This window comes from Aulonocara stuartgranti (genome assembly GCF_965226115.1).
Source record: "Aulonocara stuartgranti genome assembly, chromosome: 16".
In the NCBI taxonomy this organism is placed as follows: domain Eukaryota; kingdom Metazoa; phylum Chordata; class Actinopteri; order Cichliformes; family Cichlidae; genus Aulonocara; species Aulonocara stuartgranti.
The window spans coordinates 31405064-31425750 of record NC_138952.1 but is presented as its reverse complement, the minus strand read 5'-3'; the positions used below and the strand labels follow the sequence as shown (position 1 = coordinate 31425750).

Here is a 20687-nt window from a genome sequence, read left to right as displayed (position 1 = left end):
AGATCGCTGAGGTCTGCGGATCAATTGCTCCTGGCTGTCCCGAGGTCCAGATTAAAGCACAGGGGAGATCCGGCCTTTGCTGTAACTGATTCGAAACTGTGGAACAAACTGCCCCTTCACACCAGGACCTCCCCAAAACTGGACACTTTTAAAACCCATCTGAAAAGACACTTTTATTCCTTGGCTTTTAAATCAGAATGAGTTTGTATTACTTTTATCTTATTTCTTACTCAAATCTTCTAATTTTATGATTCTTTTTCTTAACTCTTATCATGTCTCCCTATGTTTTTATTTCTTTTAATTATCTTAATTGTACAGCACCTTGGTCAACGTTTTCGTTTTAAATGTGCTATATAAATAAATTTGACTTTGACTTGACAGAAAAGCAGGAAACGGGTCACGCAGATGCTCAGAACAACGTCTGAGAAGCAGAGTGCTTAAACTTGTGTGTGGTTGTTAATACTGTAGCTACTGACTTGTGATATCACTGCTCTATGATATAGTGACCCAAATAACTTTGTGGCACTGTTTTCAAACAGCTGTCAAAAGCTCTTTTTAACATTTTTTTCCCATATTATCATTTTGGGGAAACATTTCTTTTCATTTGCTTGCGTTGATGTCAACCTCCACAGTGAACGGGAAAACATCGACTCCCTCTCCTCCATCCATTCCTTCTTACCAGCCCTGGAAAATGTCCTGATAATACTGGCTATGACATCATCAGTTGGCTTTGATACCGAATACAATGTAGGTGTAGTTTTTTTCCCCATTTTGTGTGCTTTTGTGTTTTTTTTTTACTTAAAGCCAATCACGACTTTTCGCAGCAAAACCACGGCCACAAATGTCACAAAGGGGCAAGAATCTTTGAAAGGGATCCAAATACCAATCGTTCGCCGCTGAACGACTAATTTAAGCACATTCAGTTGATGTCTTCAAACACTGTAACGCTGTCTGTGCTTTATGAGTTTTATCAGCCCAGTTGGAATCCATCCTCAAACAAATCACACTACTTGGCAGAAACCGCTGCCTTTAAAACTAAACAGACAAAATTTACACACATGACGTCCTGTGACACAAATAGTTGGCAAACGCCGGGGCCACTGGGAAATTTCCACTGAAATCTGCCTGATGTGTACATAAATAAGCCTGTGACACTATGGAAATACTGCGCCGGTAAACACTCATTTGTTTGTTTGTGGGCCAGATGTTGTCTGGTCTGTGTCTGCACGGTGTCCGTATGCGCCAAAAAACCGTCGTCTGTCCAAACAAGGAGTAATCAGGCTGTGCTAAAAAGTCCTTTAAAATGGTTTTCTTTCCTCTAAACCCAGCGTTTTATTAAAGCTTGAAAAAAAATCCACTTTTTAAACTACCACTCACAGTTTATTTATTTACATTTAAGCTAGCAGATGATGATGATGAGCTGTACATTCAGAGTTATGTAACGCAATGAACTCCACAACTGTTTCTTTGAAGTGTTCAGGAAGCCAATCATCATCACAAACAACTTTAGTCAAGGTCATACATGCACGCTATCAATCAAACGGTGGCGTTCGTGATCAACAGCACCCAGTCAATCTGAATTATGTCCTAAATCCGTCCGTTTACAAATGAAACATCATTTAAAACTGGATGATGTGGTTATTTATGACTCGTTGAACTAGTTTTTTTATTTCTATTTTCTATAAAAACAGTTGCTCACAGTTTGCTGCCGCAAAGTCCTGGAGGGTAAATTGCTCTTCCAGCAAACTCGGGTCAGGTTTTTAAAGAAGACAACTAAACATGTGTGAACAGGGTGCGAGTTTTGGGAACTTGCGATCAATATACAGGACCTGCCGCAGTTCCAACCACCAAAAACAAGTCCCTGCCAGACCTTGGCAATGATTTACATAGATCTTGTTGCAAATCTCTCCCGTGACACTGACTTTTTACATCTGCATGGGAGGCAACAGAAAGGTAATTGTTGATTTTCAAACAGAGCTAACATTAGGCGGGTATTTAAAGTTGATCCGCCTCCAATATTTTGGATATAACATATCTGATCAAGACTTTTAAATAACCCAACACTGACAACCTAGGTTTCTTTGGAAAGGAGGAATTGGTGCCATATGGCCATGATAAAACACCTAGACCTTGGATTCCTTCTTTTTGTTCTCGTTAGATACTGGATCTATAGCTCTATCTATGGATAATGGCATTAATAAAATTTAAATATTACAGAAAACAGGTGAGAAAGATCCTCCAACCGTGTTATGGGTGTTGACTTTGCATAGTATGTCAACCAGAGGGCAACTTCCCTGTTGGCAACATGCGTGTTTCGAATGAAGCAAATAATTAGCTGATATAAACCAGCAGCGTAAATAGGAGGCTAGCATCACGAAGGTGTAAAAATCTACCCTGAATCAAATCTGTGCATCCATCCACTGTGGCAACACTCAGCATCCCTCACTGTCACCCAGTGAGAGTGAGCACTGCTACGTGATGCAAAGCACTGAACAAAAGGAGCCTGTGGGCATCCAGGAGATTTTCACTTATTCATCCATCAGCAGCCCATTCAGAACCTCTTGTTCACCTCAGTGAGATGTCATCTTTAACTCTCTCAAGCATTCAGAAAACCAGGAAATACGAACTCTATGCATCATTCACAAAATATGTATCTGTTGCATGAACTGCAGATTCCTACTGTAAGAGTATACAATAGTACTGCAAGATTTGGAAGAAATCTTCCAGTATTTGGGCGTGTATGTGCGTAAAAATGCTGCAACTGTGCACGCTGGAAAACCATCCGTGCAGCATTCTGAGCTGGGTATCACTTTTCTGTGATTTTACTATAATATAGAAAAGCAAAACAAAGCAGAAGAAAAGCAAAAGTTGCATTCTCCAGAGCCAAGCCTGAGGAAAAACAACTTACTTCTAAATGATTTATCTCTTCCTGTCTCCGTTTAAAGTTAGACGCAAACTGCATTTACCTCAGATGCTCTTTAAGGGATATGTTCAGCCAAAAACCTTTAAATTATATGCTTCATGAAAGCAGGAGGGACACGAAGGCTAAACTGAACTGGCCAACAGTGAGCACAGACATGTCCTCGGAAAAGGTTGAAAACCGGCCAATACACATCCACGATCCCCCCCAAAAAAGTTTTAAATTGGCCCCTGTCTTTGACTGCAAGGTGGGAATGCTGAAAATTTGTCTCCCCCCCCCCAGAAAATAGCCGCCTGTGCTCGAGACGAACACACAAATATGCGGTGTGCGAGAGGGAAAGTGTTATCAGGGGAGTATTTGTGAAGCTGATATTTAAGTATTTGTGGGTGATGAGGGTATTTTTTGCCAACGAGCACTTATGTGAGTGTGTGTGTGTGTGTGTGTGTGTGTGTGTGTGTGTGTGTGTGTGTGTGTATGGAGAGAGAAAGAGGGTGTTTCAGTGACACAATTTTCCACAAAAACATCCCAGTCCTCAGATTCTGTAGGAAATTCTTTGCGTGTTTTCTCAAATGAACCTCAACCACTTCTAGACAAACACGCACACACACATGCACACGCACGCACGCACGCACGCACACACACATGCACACGCACACACATACACACACAGATTGGAAAAGATAAGCAAAACAGCCACCCAGTGAGATTATGTGTAACTAAATAACTGTAACTTTCCAAACAGACCACAAATCAGCAGACTTTGTATGCTTAGGGTTTCAGTGACTATATGATGGGCTCTGGTGGGCGAGGGGCCTTCCTATGTGGGCTCTGGCTGTAGAATTAAGCCATTCCAGGCCAGAATGGCTGGCTAAGACATACGGTTGCTTCACTGCAGACTTCACTTTATATACACAAAAGTACAGAGAAACTGCAGTGATATTCATGCAGACTCTACTCCAACATTGTCACAAAGTAGTTCGAGAGGTAAATTAAATTTCCTGTTTTTGTTCTTGTTTTTCTTTACAATTAACGAGAATTAACCCCGGTGACACTCGCCAAACTAGATGCTGTGCATGTGTTTCTCTATACGAGAAGCTAAACTTGCCGAGTCTTGTTCTAAACTCGGGGATTTGAAGCTTAGCTGAATGTAAGAGGCTTATGAGTAACTGTCAAAGATCACATGTGAATGAGACTGACAGTGCGCGTCTGTGGGACGGGGGTTTGCGTGTGTGTGACTGCTGTGTGGCAGTGGGTCAGCTCCTGATCTGAGGTGGGCAGTCACGTCCACGGGGAAAGCCTTCAGTCTGCAGACAAATGGCTCTCGGCCTGACGTGAAGTATGCATGTGAGCACTTAGTGTACGTATACACCTGTGTCAGTGAAGCCTCTGTAACTTAACTGTCAGTCAAATTCAGGTCTCTGCTTGGTCACGAGCAGTTTGCTTCTGTTTTTTCCCTCCAAATGTTAAATTCCTCGCACTCTGCAAACTGCCTGTGGAAGCAGATCAGAGCACTTTGGCTTTTTGAGAAACGCATTTTCTTGCGAGCGGGATGATAACAACGATACTACTCTAATCTCTATACATTAAGAAAATTTAGCTGCAGGCAGCAGATCTCAGGGTAGTATGTAGACGGGAAACAAAGGAAGTAGGTCTCCTTGCTCTGTGTAACCTAATCCTCCTATTAGCACCTCTGAAAGTCTTTAAGTTTCATGCTGTGTCTCGTTTATTTTGCATGTACAAAAACCAAAGTGTAGAAATTTGTGGTTTTTCCAGAGGTTCTGTGCAGAAGTATTTCTTGGCCCCGAGCAGGCAAACTGCTCCGCTGTTACACTGAGACTCATATTACTCCAACAAACATCTCCCTCAACTCTCAGCAAGAAGGCTGGATAAGCGTTTTCCCCCAACATGTCACATTATTGTACTAAATGTGACCAGCCAAGTTAAAGATTTTATATTTGGATAAGTCTCTAAAGCAGGGGTAGGCAACTCCAGGCCTCGAGTGCCGGTGTTCTGCAGGTTTTAGATGTCCTTGATCCAACACAGCTGATTTAAATGGCTAAATTACCTCCTCAACATGTCTTTAAGTTCTCCAGAGGCCTGGTAATGAACTTATCATTTGATTCAGGTGTGTTGACCCAGGTGAGATCAAAAACCTGCAGGACACCGGCACTTGAGGCCTGGAGTTGCCTACCCCTGCTCTAAAGTGTCCATAGGCCTGTCCCGTCTCACCTTTTTAGTGGCCTCCCCTTCCATCTCAGGGGTGCTTGGCGCCGGAGACCAGAGCATGCTGGGAGCAATGCAGACAGACAGGTTGAAGGCGTTCATCTGGTTGTCGTCGGCACTGCCCTGTATGCAGTGGAGTACCGCGATCACGTGTCGCAGCAGAAGCAGATTGTCACTGGGAAGGAGGTGGAGGAGCCTAATGGGAGTGGGGCAGGAAATGAGATCAAACACATTACGAAAAACATCCTCGGTCCCTGCTTCTTCCTTTCAGTACGGCTGCTTGTTTCTGCCCGGACGAGAATTTCCACTGTTGCTTTTTCTCCTAAGCAGAAGGAATTTTGTTTGTTGCTACTGGAAATACACACATCCCTGCTCTCTGTTTTTAGTTCTCATTCTAAACATAAACTGTAGGTAATTAAAGGAAAAAACCAACAGCGTCTAAGGTGTTGCTCTACCACAGGCCACCAGAACAGCCATTTATTCAATCTTTCCTGTCCTGTGTTGCTGACTTATGTAAAATGCGCGTAGGATTTGCATCTTCTTGTCAGACACTGACAGCTATACGATTAGCAGGACGATCACGGCCTTAGATATCGCATGTTTTAGGATTTCAAGAGAGATCTCTTACCTCTGGACAGCTGGTATCCTCTCCTCTCCTCCTTCCATCGCTTCCATCCACTGGTCATACAGGTCCACGCACAGCATGCTGCCTGGGATATTTCGCAGGAAGTCCTGTATGCAAAACGTTTATAAGTGAAGCTGAAGAATGCCTTATACTGACAGACAGGCATTATAGACTGGAAACAACTGTCAAAGGGATTTTTGCTGCTCTCACTTTTTTATGGCTTCATCTGTGGTTGTGGTTCTTTCGATCCTAGCTTGGTGGTCGTATAATAATCACTGAACAAATCCAATTATGTTAGTGCATTTTTACTTGTGAAATTAAAGTTAGGCTACTGGCACAACAGGTAGGAGTTGTGATGATTGCTGACAGTGATATATCTTCCTCAAGGATACTTTAGCATGCAGACTGGAGCAGCCAGGGATTGAACCGGTAGACTAGTAAATGACTTCCTCTCCGTCCTGCAATTTAAAGGGCTACAGCCACCCCTTTATATCACAGGAGGCTGACAATCCTTGCACTCTATGTGGAAAACAAGTGAAACAAAATTTAAAAAGGGAGTTGGACCATCTCTAAAAAAAAGAAATAAATGAAGAAGAAGAAGGCCCGAGCTACCTCCTGGATGCCCGACTGTATGACAGCCGTTTGGCCTGGATCCTGAACAATGCTGCACCTTGTGTGTGTGACTGGCCGTCTGCCTGGCTATGCAGAGACAGATTATCCTGTCTGGACTAAGGTGACTTTGGACCAACATCAGTCGTGCCTGTTTTCAGTTTCAAACAAGAAAGAGAGACGGGGGAAGAGCTGTGTGTGTGTGGTTACCTTGAGGACAGCAGCGATGACGAACACAGACTGGTGTGTGATCTCCGCGTCCTCGCTCCCACTGTCCAGCCTGTCTCGGAGCTCCCGGCAGGCTTTTGCTCCAGCTGAACGCCTGAAGACGCCTCTGGTGTATGGCCCCTCCAGGTACAGAAATGCCAGCATGTCCTTTGGGGGAACATCGAAACAGAAGGTTACCAACTTGTTCAGTTTAATAACAATGTCATTTGATGAAACAGGAGAACTTAATGTCAGAGATTACACAAGCGGGAGCTTAGGAAACAGGCCCTAATGGCAGAAGGCATTTCATTCCACTGAGGTCTTAATTGCAAAGAATTCCTGCCAGAATTTTTATCTCGATTTCAATTTGGCACCTCCCTTTAACAGATTCTTCTGTGGACCAACAGGAGGAACGTGTCTGAATCAGTGTTTCTACAAAGAACGAAAGAAAGACGTCTCTCTTAGAGGACACCTCAGTGAGAGGGTCACTCACTCCCAATAAGAAGAATGTGTACATTAAAATATATTCTGTTTCCAGGAAAAAAAATCTGATTTAATCTAAAATGGAAAATGGGTCCGCCAATTATTTTAAGTGGTTGGTGGATGTATTAAAGTCATAGAATAGTAAGATTGCAGCAGTAGAAGTCAAATAAAATGCTCCTAAAATAATCTACTTTCTCACACCCTCAAGTCTCTCGTTCCCTAACTAAACAGTCAACCTGTGTTCCCTCAAGTCAGGGTCCTGACCCCTGTTATGTGAACTCCACTCGGCTTACCATGACAGGTTTAGGCAGGCCGTTTTCTGGAGAGCAGATGGAGCTCAAGGGCTGTCCGAACAGCCGACCGTGAGCGGCGGAGAGCAAGGTTGGGGACAGGGGCACGCCGTCCAGCTGTGTGCTCGAACCTCTCCAGAAAGGCCAATTGATCAGAGATCTCTTTCTCTTAAAAGACTTCTGCTGACCAGGCTCTGTGGGTAGGAAAATAAAAATAGAGGAAGGAGAACTTTAGTTTGAGATATAATCAAACTTTTGTTGTTGAGTAATGGATGGCGAATGCGCCCCAAGGTACGTTCAGGAAACCAAACTGTTTGATTCACATAGCTTCAAAAGTGCAGACTCAGAAACTGTTTCGTAATGTTTACTTTTGTGGGCTTGAATTTCGGGCAGAACTGCTTACGAATTGCCCATCAGCGTCAGATGCAGGAGCTTTTCATCATGCATCATGCTAACGCGCTGCTCATGGTTGAGAAATGAAAACCAATGAAAGCAGATGTGATAGACGATGGTTTACTCTGTTTACTCATGCGGGTGCGTTTAACAAAACCTCATAGCGAGCTGATATAGGTCACATCTCTGCTTTCCTGTCTCAATAAAGGCTAAAAAGAACATGTGCATGTGACTGCGTGTTCCCTTTCCTAAGTTTTTGCACAGCAGTGCAAAGGCACAATGTCTGCCTGTGTAGTTCAAGCACCAGCTCAGCATGTTTTTGCATAGCACGTGTGCACTGAAGTGCCTATAAATAAGAATGTACATTTACTTTAGCGTGTAATTAGACATCTAAAATAAACAAGCAGTTTAAAAAGCTAGTTTTAGCATGATTAACTCCCGTGGAGCGCATTAGAATTACAATTAGCTGCTAAACAGAAGAAATGTATATTTAATAATGACTTAATTTCTTTGTGTTTTGGACTGCTGATTAAATAAAATGTCACTCCGGGCTGAAATGCATTTCAAAAACCTTGATTCATATCACAAATGTTATGATAATGACTCATTCGTCACTAATTGTGGCAGCACTGCCTTTCTGAGCCACCGCCGACGTTTTTAGACGGGCAAAATGTGCAAACAGTGCATTAAATCTCTTAAAGGGCCATTGTAGTGAAATGTAATTGTAGCAGCTTTGAATTGCCAACAATCTTGAAATGATAACATTTATGTTATTAAGCGTCGGTGATTTGTATCCAAGGGTGGGACTCAACCTAACAAACAAAAGATTCTTTCGGTGGGCGGGGGACCCATCGGCCCCGAAAGGGCCCTCAGAATACACGCCATACCTCACATAGAATTCATTATTTAACAATCTGCCGTGGCGTGATGCCCAAATACACTCTGGAACAAAGTTCAACAGTAACAGATTTACTGGCCTGTTCTGGCACTTCTCAGCAGGCCTTTGCCATCAAAAAATGAAAAAACATGACCTTGGTGTAAATCAGGTGTTACATCATTACGGCTCTCGAGGCAGGGAACCGTTTTAGAGACAGTGGAATGAGGAAACAGACACAGACGACATGTCTGGGTGGGCAGTCTCTGTCATCTTACACTAATCTTCTACTGTGTTATAAAACAGGTGCTAGATGTTGTATTTCTCTTCATTGACAATGAAATTACCACAGACATGACTACACAGTGACGTCAGTGTCCTGTAATAGAAACCCCAGATTACAGGTGCTGACATGTTAGTAGTTTACTTATTTCATTTTTAGGCAAATGGAATAATCTTTCATCTTTGCATAAATGCAATAATTCTATTCGATTCTTAGTTTTTCCAAATAACCAAATCAACACTGCCGGTGTAGCTAGCTCCAGAGGATGGGCCAACCTGGCTCTGTCAGTGTTGCCAACTTAGCAACCTTGCCGCTATACTTTGCGAGTTTTCAGACCCCCTTAGTGACTTTTTTTTTTTTTTCAAAAAAAGCGACTAACGACAAATATGGCGACTTTTGCTGGTGTTATTAGGAAGACGTATGACCACTTTTTGACGTGAAAGCACGTATCGCTCTTACTCTCAACAAGCAGCGGTGCTACCGTGGGCACCTCGCCCGTGCCGAAGCGCTCACAGGCGGCGGATAGTCCTCACGCAACACTCCCCCCCAGCTGCTGTCAGAGCAGGAGACGTTCACCCCTACGCATCCTGCAAATGAACCTCCAGTGAGCGAAGCCGCTGCTCCAGCCCTGACTGTAATGACGTCAGTTCTTCTTTTACTCTTACTTTTTGTGGATCACAAGCTTTAAACCTACTTAAAACACACACACACACACACACAGACTTTTTTGTGTGTCTATGTGTGTGTGTGTAACTCCGCCAGAGGCTGTTTTGGGTCACAAGCCCGGATAAAGGAGGAGGGTTGGAATGACTAAAAAAACAATAATTGCTAAAAGAATTTAATTTGTAGTTCCAAATATATTCAGAATGCATTTAGGGTGTTTTTTACTCACTTTACGTCTCGTCCAGGATGCTATTTCTCTCTCCTAAAAGTTAGGTTACAATTACATAAGCATGACAAATTATGCAAATTAGGCGATGACATCATTTAGCGACTTTTAGGACAACCAATAACGATTTTCCTTACTGAGGAGTTGGCAACACTGGGCTCTACTGAACTGTAGGAAATGAATGCTTTGACAAGCAGACTTTAAGCCACTTCCAAGGGTGGACATGCCAGTAATATGGTTCATATTGTAATGGGAACATAGAAAATCTCTTCTTGCAGTTGAATGCACAACAATACCTGTTTTTATAGGTCTAGTACAAAATCTTTGCTCATTTTTCAAGTGCTGAGACAGCATAGATCTGTGTTGCTGTGTGCAGTGGTTCTTTATCCACGTTCAGCCTCACTCTCTGTTGCTGCCATGAGCCACCTCAAAGGCTTTTTGTCCAGTTACAGTATCTCCCCAGTAGACTGGCACAAACTGGACATGAAGCATGTTGGGGAACAACTGGAGGAGTTTTATTTGTCATACACCCGCTAGTTGTTAAACATGTACAATTTCCTGTGTGATTGTTTGAGAATAAATGGCTGAAATGAGGCTTTTGTCAGGGCTACAAGCCAGTAAACACATATTCGTTAGCTTTCTGGTTGGGCGCGAGCAATTAGGCATGTATGGTGGCGGGGCTGTTATGGAGAGATTACGTAAGACCCTGTTGTGCCTGAAGCAAAGGAATCTGAGGCAAAGCTTGCGGTTGGCAAACTGGAGCCTACTTGACTGGAAAACACACATTTTTTTTCTCCTCTGCTTCTTCCCGCCACTAAACCTCATCATGTCCTTTTTCCATCCTGGTCTCCGTACCCGCAGTTCATCCTCACTCCTGTCCACCGTCATGTTGTTTTTCTTCCTCCTAATTTATCCGTACCTCTCTGCTTTAAGGTCCAAGTTTCAGTCTTTTGGTCTGCAAATCCTTTCTCTCTCTGCCATAGTTGTCTGTTTCTTTTTCCTTCACCTCTACTGACCTTCCACACTTACTCAATAGCTGTGTCATCTCTTTCTACTTTCCATCTTCCTATTCCCACATTTATCCGGTCCTTCTGGGGTTTCTTCCTCTTTGTCTGTCCGATGTTTTTCTTATTTTGACACCGCATCTGTTCCAACCCCTGCTGTAACCCACCGCTCCATTAAAATGCTCTTCCCACCGTCGATGACGCTTTTTTTCCCCTTCTTGTCCACCTGCTGATTCAAACTGAGGACTAACAAACACGACGGTAACCTCAAAGACGAGCACAAACATACTGAAATGTTTTATATAAGTGGAACTCGCTCTGGGAAGTACTTTCAGTTCTGTATTAATACTTCTGTATCCTCATATTTCCTCTTGTGGTTTCACAGAGAGTTAGATTTATGGATGGATTCCTCACAGTGACCAACCATGTACTCAGAAAACCTAAGCTGCCACGGTAATGACAAAAACAACAATGTTTACTTCTCTCACTTCATGAATATTCCGTGGTGCATGAAGGGCCATCATCAGAATGCTACCGTTTTAAACCCCAAACGATTAACTTTAAATACTTAATGGTGGATGTAATTTTAATACCTACTACTAATAAACACAACCAAAATACCAGACACATACTGACTATGAAATCCCTTACCTAAAAGTTGAGTCTGCCCAAGGACAGCCTTGTTGGGTTTCAGTATAAATTGGCACTGCGTGTCTGGAGGGAGACACTGGTCCAACAGAAGAACCCCTGGGCAGTCTGTGGGACTCAGCACATCCTTCCCTCCTCCTCCTCCAAGTCCTCCACAATTGCTCCCAACGTCTCGAATGTGGCTCATCTTGATGCTGAAGGGAAACTCGTGGCCTGAATGAAAGGTCAAAGTTTAGCGCTGGAGGGCCTGGTGTTTGCAGTCTGTGCACCTCACATGATGCTTTAAAAAAAAGGGGCATATACAGCATTGCATTTTGCAACACAGCGTCATAAATTCTGTGTTTGCGTGTCAGGAATTCTGTGTGGACTACAAAACAAAAGATTATGGTAACACAAAAAACCCACAAGAAAACCACGTCCTCTGAAATGTTCCCAGATGGTGAGTTTTGAACCACTGATGCATGCATAGAAGTGAGAAGTGGAGAGTTTTTTTCTAAATACTCATTGAGGAAGAGACGCTGTGTTTCTAGATGTCAGTACGTTTTGTTATTCACCACATCCTACATCATTACCCAACTGTTGAACTACTTCTTTTAAGGGTGCCTTTAAAAGGGAAATATTTTAAGGTAATCAAATTCAGCCATATCTATTGTGTGTCCCAGATGTGACTGGAGACCCATAAAAACACAAGAAAGAGACCTTGTCTCCTTGTTCCTTTTCTCCGCAGATCAGAAAGTGTGTGTCTTTGAATGAGGTGCTCAGATTTGCAGCTGGTTGTGACATCAAAACTAGATAAGCACATACCCCAGCTGGTCAGCAGATCTGCCAAAATAGGACAGTGAGCCATTGTTATTTCCTAGCTAGAGCAGCTTCTCCAAACTCAAGGGCCAAACTGTTTGTTCTACGAGCACAACGTGCCAGCAAGTGTTAACAAATTACGCAGCTAATGATATCAGAAGGCTGAGGGAGAATAGGAAATTATGGGAACCAGTAAACAAAAGACTGTGTGTCAGTTACTGCGTTTTTTATGTTTTCTTTTGTTCTCTGGTCCTTACTGACCTCAGATTGCTTTTTTTTGGCTCCATTTTTACTCTGCTTACTTCTTCCCTTCTCTGTACTGAATTTTAAAACCCATGAAATCCCAGCAGGGTCCCTCTTGTTTCTGTGCTTTTCATTTTCTGCTGTCAGACAACACCGTGCCTATGAAGTAGCACGCGCAAACCATGTTCCAAGCTTCCCCTCTGCACTGATAAAAACCTGATTTTATAAAATCATGATACACGCACGGAGGCCTACGCTGTGCAATGATTTGGCCTCATTTAGATCTAAAATGATCACTTAAAGCAGAGGTGTCCAACTCCAGGCCTCAAGCGCCGGTGTCCTGCAGGTTTTAGATCTCACCCTGGGTCAACACACCTGAAGCAAATTAGTTCATTACCAGGCCTCTGGAGAACTTCAAGACATCTTGAGGAGGTAATTTAGCCATTTAGATCAGCTGAAAACCTGCAGGACACCGGCCCTCGAGGCCTAGAATTGGACATCCCTGACTTAGAGAGAAAGCCAGAAGCAAAATCATGGCTGCATCTGATATATGAATGGATTACTGCGCCAACTGGCTGCTGCAGTCATTCATTCACAGAGCGCTACCTAAAAAGGCCGTGGGCATCAACGGCTTAGTTGGATTTAAAAACGCCGATAAAACTGCGGGGTCTTCATGAAGGCTGAAATAAAGTTCTGTTTCATAACCAGTTCGAGGTACCTGTGAGACTTACATAAACTCATTAAAAAGGGGTATAATGTGACTGCTTTAAGCTATTTTTTATTATTTTGTTTTATACAGTGATGTCAGTAGGACTCACCGATAAGTGGATATGGAGGGTCATCCTTAATGGAGCTCACCCACAGCCGGTGGTCTTTAACGCAACCCTAAGAAGAGAAAAAGAGAATCACTTTTAATGAGATTGCAAAAAGAAACTCCTTTAGTAAAAACTGCTCTGACACCACTTCAGCCATCAGGTTTTGCACTGTTTCACAGAGCTTGTGAATCCCAGAAGGTCCATTACTGAGAGCCTCGAGAGAGTTTTGTAGCATCGCACGACAAAGTTTAATATCTAGCGATCATCAATCACTGGATCCTGAACACAGGCCTTCGGTTACTTACTGATATGCTGAACTGCAGCAGAGCCATGCGGATGACTTCAGTGGTGCTGTCTGTGTTGCTGACCGCAAGCGTCTTGGCCTGGTGGAAACATTTTTGGGTAAACATCACGGAAATATGTAGATGTTTGTGTGATCCGTAAGTTATAGTGGTGCTAGAGATGTTATAATAGCTGTTTTTGTGCTGACAGAGGCAATGAAAACTCACGGGGGATGAAGGGAAACTTACATATGCACAGTTTCCAATATCCTTTGCGAAGATTTTCAGAGGAATGGTCTTTGGGTCGTCCTTCTCTTTTCCCTCACTTATCCGACTGAGTTTGGTGGAAAACAGGGAATGGGAAGGAGGTCAGTGTTATAGCGAGAATATTGTTTTAGAATAACACTTTTGTATAAGTTTATGAATTTGTCTGTTAATACAAAACATTCATGCTGTGGAGGCTTCAGCTTAATCATTTTATTCTTTAAAATCAAATCCTTTCTGGCCTGTAGAGGGGAATCTGATTTGCAAGGAAGAACTTTAAGCTAAACAAAGCATTAGGGCCAAAGAAAAAGAACCTCTAATCAATATGTTACCTGTTGACGAGCGCCAGCCACTTGTCCTTAGTCTCTTCAGAGCTGAAATGAAATCAGTGATGTTACAAAACACAATCAGAGGAAAAGTAACTGTCGCTCTTGCTTTGTTATGTAACTCCCGCAGTTAAAAACCAGACTTCCCCCTGGAGCCATGACTGGATTCCTCTTGATGGAAAATATAATGGGTGTGTTTGTGAATGGGTACACAGGTGTAGATGCTGCTAAGGCAGGTGCAAATATACGGCGCTGAATACATCTGTACGTGCTGCATGTTTGTGCCTGTGTGTGGTTACTCGCTCTATTTTTACTGAGACAGCTTTATGACTGAAAGCTGCCTTTGTGCTTAAGCTTTTTATGGATTTTGCGGTGGGGTTCTCTACTATACTGTACATCTGCACCTCAGTACATTGCGTACTTTTCCAGAAATATTCAGGAGTAAGCGGTTAACGGGCTGGCAATGAATACTTTAGAGGAAATTGAGTTACCTCAAGCTTCTCCTGTTTGATCGAATCAAGACAATTTGAAAAAACATGGCTACATTTCACCTTCTAGGAATTCCTATTCTTGGATGTGAACAATTTGTACATACCTGAAGGTGGCTACACAGTTACAGGTGGGCCAGCCCATCACGAAGCTCCTCTCGGGGTTTGTGCTTCCTTCGCACACTTCCTCCATGCAGTTAGCCGTCCACATCTCGCAAACCCGGACCTGAGCCTTCACCTTGAAATGAGTAGGAGACCTGCAAACAAGCAAAACAGCATGCTATATTACAGTGTTTTGTGATAAATGTGATAAGTGCTCATATCTATCAACTGGTTTCAGGGTTTCAAGGCATTCCACAAGGAACTTTTTGGGCATTAAGTGCGGAATCTGACTTAGTTTTCTTTAAATAACTGATGTCCATAAACCTCCTGTGGCATATGGCAATCTAAAAAAACACTTAATATAGAAGCAAAATATTAAAAGATTCAGCTATTCTCAGACGTTAAACACAGGCATGCTCAGTAGACATGTATTTATGTGCCACAGCATCTGTAATTATCGAGGGAGATGATCCGAATGCATACATTTGGCAAACAAACACATACTCTCTGCTTTATGGATATAAAGGCGCACGCACACAGACACACACACCACTCAACTTTTAAAAATTTCCCCTCCTCCCTCTTGCTATCACTATCTTTCAAACACATACACACCAACACACATTCCTCTAACTCACCCTGGGTTCAGCCACAATGTATTAAAGCCAATTATAGCATACACTCTCTCCACTGAGAGGGTCAGCTCCGCCCACTGGCACATGACTCCCAGGACAGACCGCAGCCATCCTGCTGTGTCTGCACTGAGGGGTTTGTGTGTACAGTAAGTACATACTGTAAGTGTGCAGAGCTTGTGTGTTTATGTGTATGTGTGAGTGTGTGTGTGTTTGTGTGGACCTCAAAATTGTCTATGTGCTCTTTGCTTTCTATATTTGAATGTGCTTGTGTTGTGTAGTTTGTGGGTGGGAAGCCCCATACTTTAGGCCCAAGGCGAGCCAGTTTGGCTTTGATCTGAGCCAGGCTTCATATGGATTTAATTGGCTGGGAAATAATTATATGCTGGGGGAAAAAATGAGGGACAGAGTAGTAAAAGAAGCAGGAGAGTATGTAAAGAGAGACAGGGGGAAACTCCATCCTTCACAAATTTTCTTTTGCTATGACCAGCAGAGAAACAACTAGGAACAATGAAATGTTGCACGGCCGCTTTTTGTTCCTATTTTTCCCTGTTTATGTCACTCTGTCTCTATTTCCTGTTCCGCCCCCTCTCACACTCACAACCACGTATAAACATCTCCCTGTCATTTCACAAAACACTGAAAGAAACTTACTTGGCCTTGGTGACGAGCAGGGTGTCTGTGAAGAGGAAAAGGTGTCTCTCCTGGATCTGCAAGCCGGTCTTTAGCTGTGTTTGGGCGTGACCCAGGAACAGACGGCCTGGACACTCAGCCAGGAAGGCCTGGACTAGAGGACAAGTCTCTGGGCTTACTGGCGTCAAGCAGCTTTCCCTGGGGGGACAAAACCGAGACAACGCAGACGCAAGGAATGATTTACACTATTGATCCCCAAAGGAGAAATTTGTGGTTTGGAGTATGTGGAAGCATGCACTGAAACAACAGGTTTGGAAACACAGTTGGACTGAATTTCTCTTTGCTTCGCTCAACAGCTATTGCAAAATTGCCACAGAGCTCCTGAATAGCTCACAGAAGCTGCCGAGTGACAAGAATAAAAAAGAGTGAAGAAACATTGTGAGCTTGAAACACCTAAAAAGTGAGCAAAGCAGTTGTAATCCACTGTGAGGATAGACAGAGGAGATTTAAGTAACTCGTCTGAGCAAGACACTTAAGAAAGTGTGCACCTTTCTTACTAATGGATCCAAATCAGGCTCCCCCAGCCCCTGAGATACCTACCACCATCACGAAACTCAAGAATCAAATGAAAGACTATTAGCTTAGAAGGATGCAATTCAAACACTACCTCCCTTTAATTTGGATTACCACCAGGAAGACGTTACGGCATAAAATGTCTGCCTGGCATCGTATGAGGAAACTAGCTCCATCCCGGTAAACACTGAGGGAGCTATTACGACTTTAAGGTCGGGAGTCAATGCTTTGCGGTTTTGAAACAAAACCCATGGTATAGCTCAATCTGAACAACCTTGAACGTTTTGTATTATATTGGCCACAAGACCACGACTTTATTTCCACATACATTTGGTTTGGTGGAGTAATACTTTATTCTTTATTCCTGCATATTTTCTTGTGGAGGGTTTTTTTTCCTCCAAACTTATACAGAATGTGAAACAACCAGGAATGGTGTAAGTGAAAGCAGGAATCCCACGTAGCATGTGAGCCAAGCTGTGAAAAGGCTTAGCTGACCCTCCAAATTTGAGCATTCCTCCTCATTTTTCTCCTCATTCCGACTCTTATTCCCAACGCACGTAATCTAACTAATACAAAAAAAGACAAGATTATAGTTTTAGAACATCAGGGAAATTGTTTGGCTACAAAGAAAAATCAGAAGGGCTATTTTTTAAGACGAGACAAAATCATTTTTTAGAGGAAGAGGAAATCATTTGAGAGCTCCATCCTTTCCTGTTTATTTGGAGGTGGCTGATAAAAGACCCAAATATCCACTTACATACACATTTTAAATCTTTCTCCGCTTTTCTTAGTCTCTTTCATGTAAACAGACGTGTGCAAACACAAACACACACACTAATGCATGCACACACCCTCTTCTTAGGATAGTTTCTCACCCCCGATGCCTACCAGGACACATGCAAGGACACACTTTTCTGCTGCAAAAATCTGAGAAAGAACCAATATTTGGAAGCCAGGGAAGATGAATCTCTTACTCGCCAAAGTCCTTCCAGCTACAGCATAAGCGGTTACGTAATTAATTAACAAAAACCAGACGGCCACGCTAGAGTGCTTTCATATTATTTCTCTTTGTGTGTCATCCAAAAATAAATTCAAATGTGGGCTCAGTAAATTTAATTAGGTTCAATGAATTTAGCCAGCAGAGCATCAGTGATTCAGTGGAACATGTTGGCCTGCAGAACCAGGATCCAGGACGACTACACGGGCACACTCACAGCTTAAAAATAAATACTTTCTATGTGACGCAGTTTCATTTCTTTTGTCTATTTACCCTTACCCTCCAGTCATATAACTAATGCATTTCTTTCTTTGCATCGCCTTCATATCACAAATATAAATTCTCCAAAGCACAGCTGATAGCTGGCTCTCATTAAATCTTTCAAGGTGGCACCATAACGTAATGTTGCACACCCCCTAAAACAGAGAGGGACACCGAAATGTAGTTGAGAAATGCATCTGTCAGAAGAGCCCACACACACGCACGCACAGATCAACATGGACAATAACACCTTCCTGTAAAGCCTCTTTCACATCTCACTTCCCCACAAAAAGGGCAACATCTTCCGTATTCACCGCACATCCCTTCCTCCTAAATGTTAGAGTGACAGCTGAATCGGACGGATGAACAGCTAATGGCTCCAATGTGCATCGTGTGATGTTGATAAATTGAGCGTCCACCCCGCCCGCGCATACATGGCCACCTTTGTTCAGGCACGGCTCCGTGAGGAGAACTGTTGACTTTCTAAAACACGATATGGGAGGGGGGAGCGGGAGTTGTACAATGAGCTGCACAACGCCGCATACTAATGTCCCCGCATGAATATTTAAGCAGGAGCGGGAAACATTTCTGCATGAAAGTCTTATAAGCATAAATCACCCAGTCTGACAGTCACAAGTGAGTTTCATTTACACAGCAAAAACTGACAGATTTGTGAAAAAATGGCTCCTAATCATTAAACGCCTGATTGATGAGGAGTTGAGCGTATCGAGAAAAGAAAACGACACCATGAAACCGAGAACTACGAAGTTATAAAGCTCGAGGGATGGAATTATGAAAAGCAAGCGTTACAGAGAATGAAGAAGACAGAATCGGTGTTCAATAAAAAGGCCAAATTTGAATCACAAAGAAAAGCATCCTCATCACTGAGCCAGACTCTGTTAACTTGTTGTGACGGCCCAAATGAAAACCCATCTGCAGAAAGAAATGGAGCTTTTTCACGTGTAAAGAAAAGCCTGGCTGTGGCATCTCCTCAGCCTCGTGCAGCAAAAGCACCGAGTATTTAAATCATGAAGGAAGATAAGTAAAGCCTTAGTCATGGACATGAGTATGATCCATCAGGTGTGAGTGCTACATACCCAGAGGGAAAACAGCTGGACAAACAGCTGGAACTTTCTATGCTTGTCTTGTTTGTTGCTTAGCTTTCTTTCCACTCATTGTTTCCACTTTCTTTTTACCACTTATTTCCAGTTCCAGGTATTTCCCATTGTAACGGGATCTTAGTGGGGCTAGATGCGCTGTTTTGCTTATATTGCTGTGTCTTGATGCACAGTTTAAAGTCTCCCCAGCTGTCAAACAGTCAGCCTAGACAGAACAGACTGACTCCCTCAGGGCAGAAATGACACTTATATAACTGTCCATCTGCTCAGCTTTGATAATAACCCTGAGAAGAACGCTGAGTGTCATTTATGTGTCTCTGTGCATCATCTGTGTCATTAATTTGTCTGCAGCTAATTTGTCTTTGGTGGCAAATCTGCTTTTCCTGTATTAAGTCAACACATGGCGAGAAGAAGCAAATAAATGGAAATGTGTTCAGAGCAAACTTTCAGCCTCGCTCTTATTTCTCATGAAACGCGTAAATTCTGACAGGGAATAAAAATAAAGATAGGACGAAAAAGCAAAGGCAGAGATGTCCGTGTTTCCTCTTTCACCGCCTTAAAGGGGAAGCCCAAGCCACAAGAAATTAAAGGGGGAAGAAATCGAAAGGAAAATAATGTAAGAAGCTAAATATTTTATTCATTTTTGTGACCATTCATTAAATTTCAGCACAGTTCAGCAGTCTTCAGTCAAAGCTAGTTTCTTCTTTTGTCTCCTCTGCTCTGCGCAAAGTGAAACAGAGAGCAGAGGAGAGACTTGTGAAGTGCAGATAACGTTTTTTAATTTGGAGACCCCCTTCCCCCAACTACAAGAGATGTCACCCGTTGAACCTTTGCATATGTTTCTGTACGAGGAGGGTTGAATCACCAACAGCCTGACCTCTTTGTCCCAGATAAAAGATCTTCAGACAAGCAACAATTGGCATCTCTGTGCACGAAGCAGTGAAAAGAGACCGTCTGTTAACAAGCGGATTTGGGAAGACATCATTTTTGCATAAACACACTCCACTCCGCACCATCGCCCGAATCACAGTGGAAGCTTTTGTTTATCGTGGCATAAAAACCCCCGAAGGCTGCAGTAAGACTGGCAATAAAGAGATTACTCACTTCATTACTCACACATTTCTGAATTACATTCCTACTATAGTTGTAACTAGGTCAGGAGCTTTGATTTGTTTTTATCTGTATAGGTGCCTTTTTCCTTCTACAGAACAACTCCTTAACCTTCCTAAAACCTGAAAAGGGGACTATTTTGCATCTTTCTATTGCTAATTAGACCCCTAGAAGAATGGGAAACAAAAAAACCAAAAGCTAAAAAAGGCTAAAAAGCTCTACAGATTTGAAGGAAACTGAACAGCCAGGCAACATCTCATTCAAATACACTATAATAACCATTAACAATAACGCACTAACAACTCACTACTGCACATAAAACAATTAAAACTTGACCTTTTTTTGCTCTGCGTGCATCAGATAGGTTCATAGGCAAAATATAATGTTAGTTCATCCTGACACCAGTGCCCTGATATAGACGAGGAAGCACACACACACACACACAGACACACACACACACACACAGACACACACACACACACACACACACAGGGATGAGGTCAGAATCAGGAGCTAGAATTGCCTAGGGGCTGTCAGCCATGATATCCTTAACAGAGCTCATTATTACAACCAGGAAATGATTTTTGCATGATGTGCA

At 42.8% G+C, this 20687-nt stretch overlaps 1 protein-coding gene across 1 annotated transcript in view; it reads right to left on the bottom strand.

Annotated features, from left to right (window-relative positions):
• The window catches only part of arhgap20 (Rho GTPase activating protein 20), a 31493-nt gene that overhangs the window by 5242 nt on the left and 5564 nt on the right, over window positions 1-20687 (bottom strand). The window contains exons 3-13 of the mRNA XM_082507350.1: window positions 16052-16228; window positions 14771-14920; window positions 14182-14223; window positions 13835-13919; window positions 13610-13687; window positions 13308-13374; window positions 11452-11661; window positions 7361-7551; window positions 6588-6752; window positions 5772-5875; window positions 5150-5339 (exon numbers count right to left, since the gene is read on the bottom strand). Of these exons, the coding sequence (XP_082363476.1) occupies window positions 5150-5339; window positions 5772-5875; window positions 6588-6752; window positions 7361-7551; window positions 11452-11661; window positions 13308-13374; window positions 13610-13687; window positions 13835-13919; window positions 14182-14223; window positions 14771-14920; window positions 16052-16228 (1459 nt within the window). The remainder of the gene's footprint in view (window positions 1-5149; window positions 5340-5771; window positions 5876-6587; window positions 6753-7360; window positions 7552-11451; window positions 11662-13307; window positions 13375-13609; window positions 13688-13834; window positions 13920-14181; window positions 14224-14770; window positions 14921-16051; window positions 16229-20687) is intronic.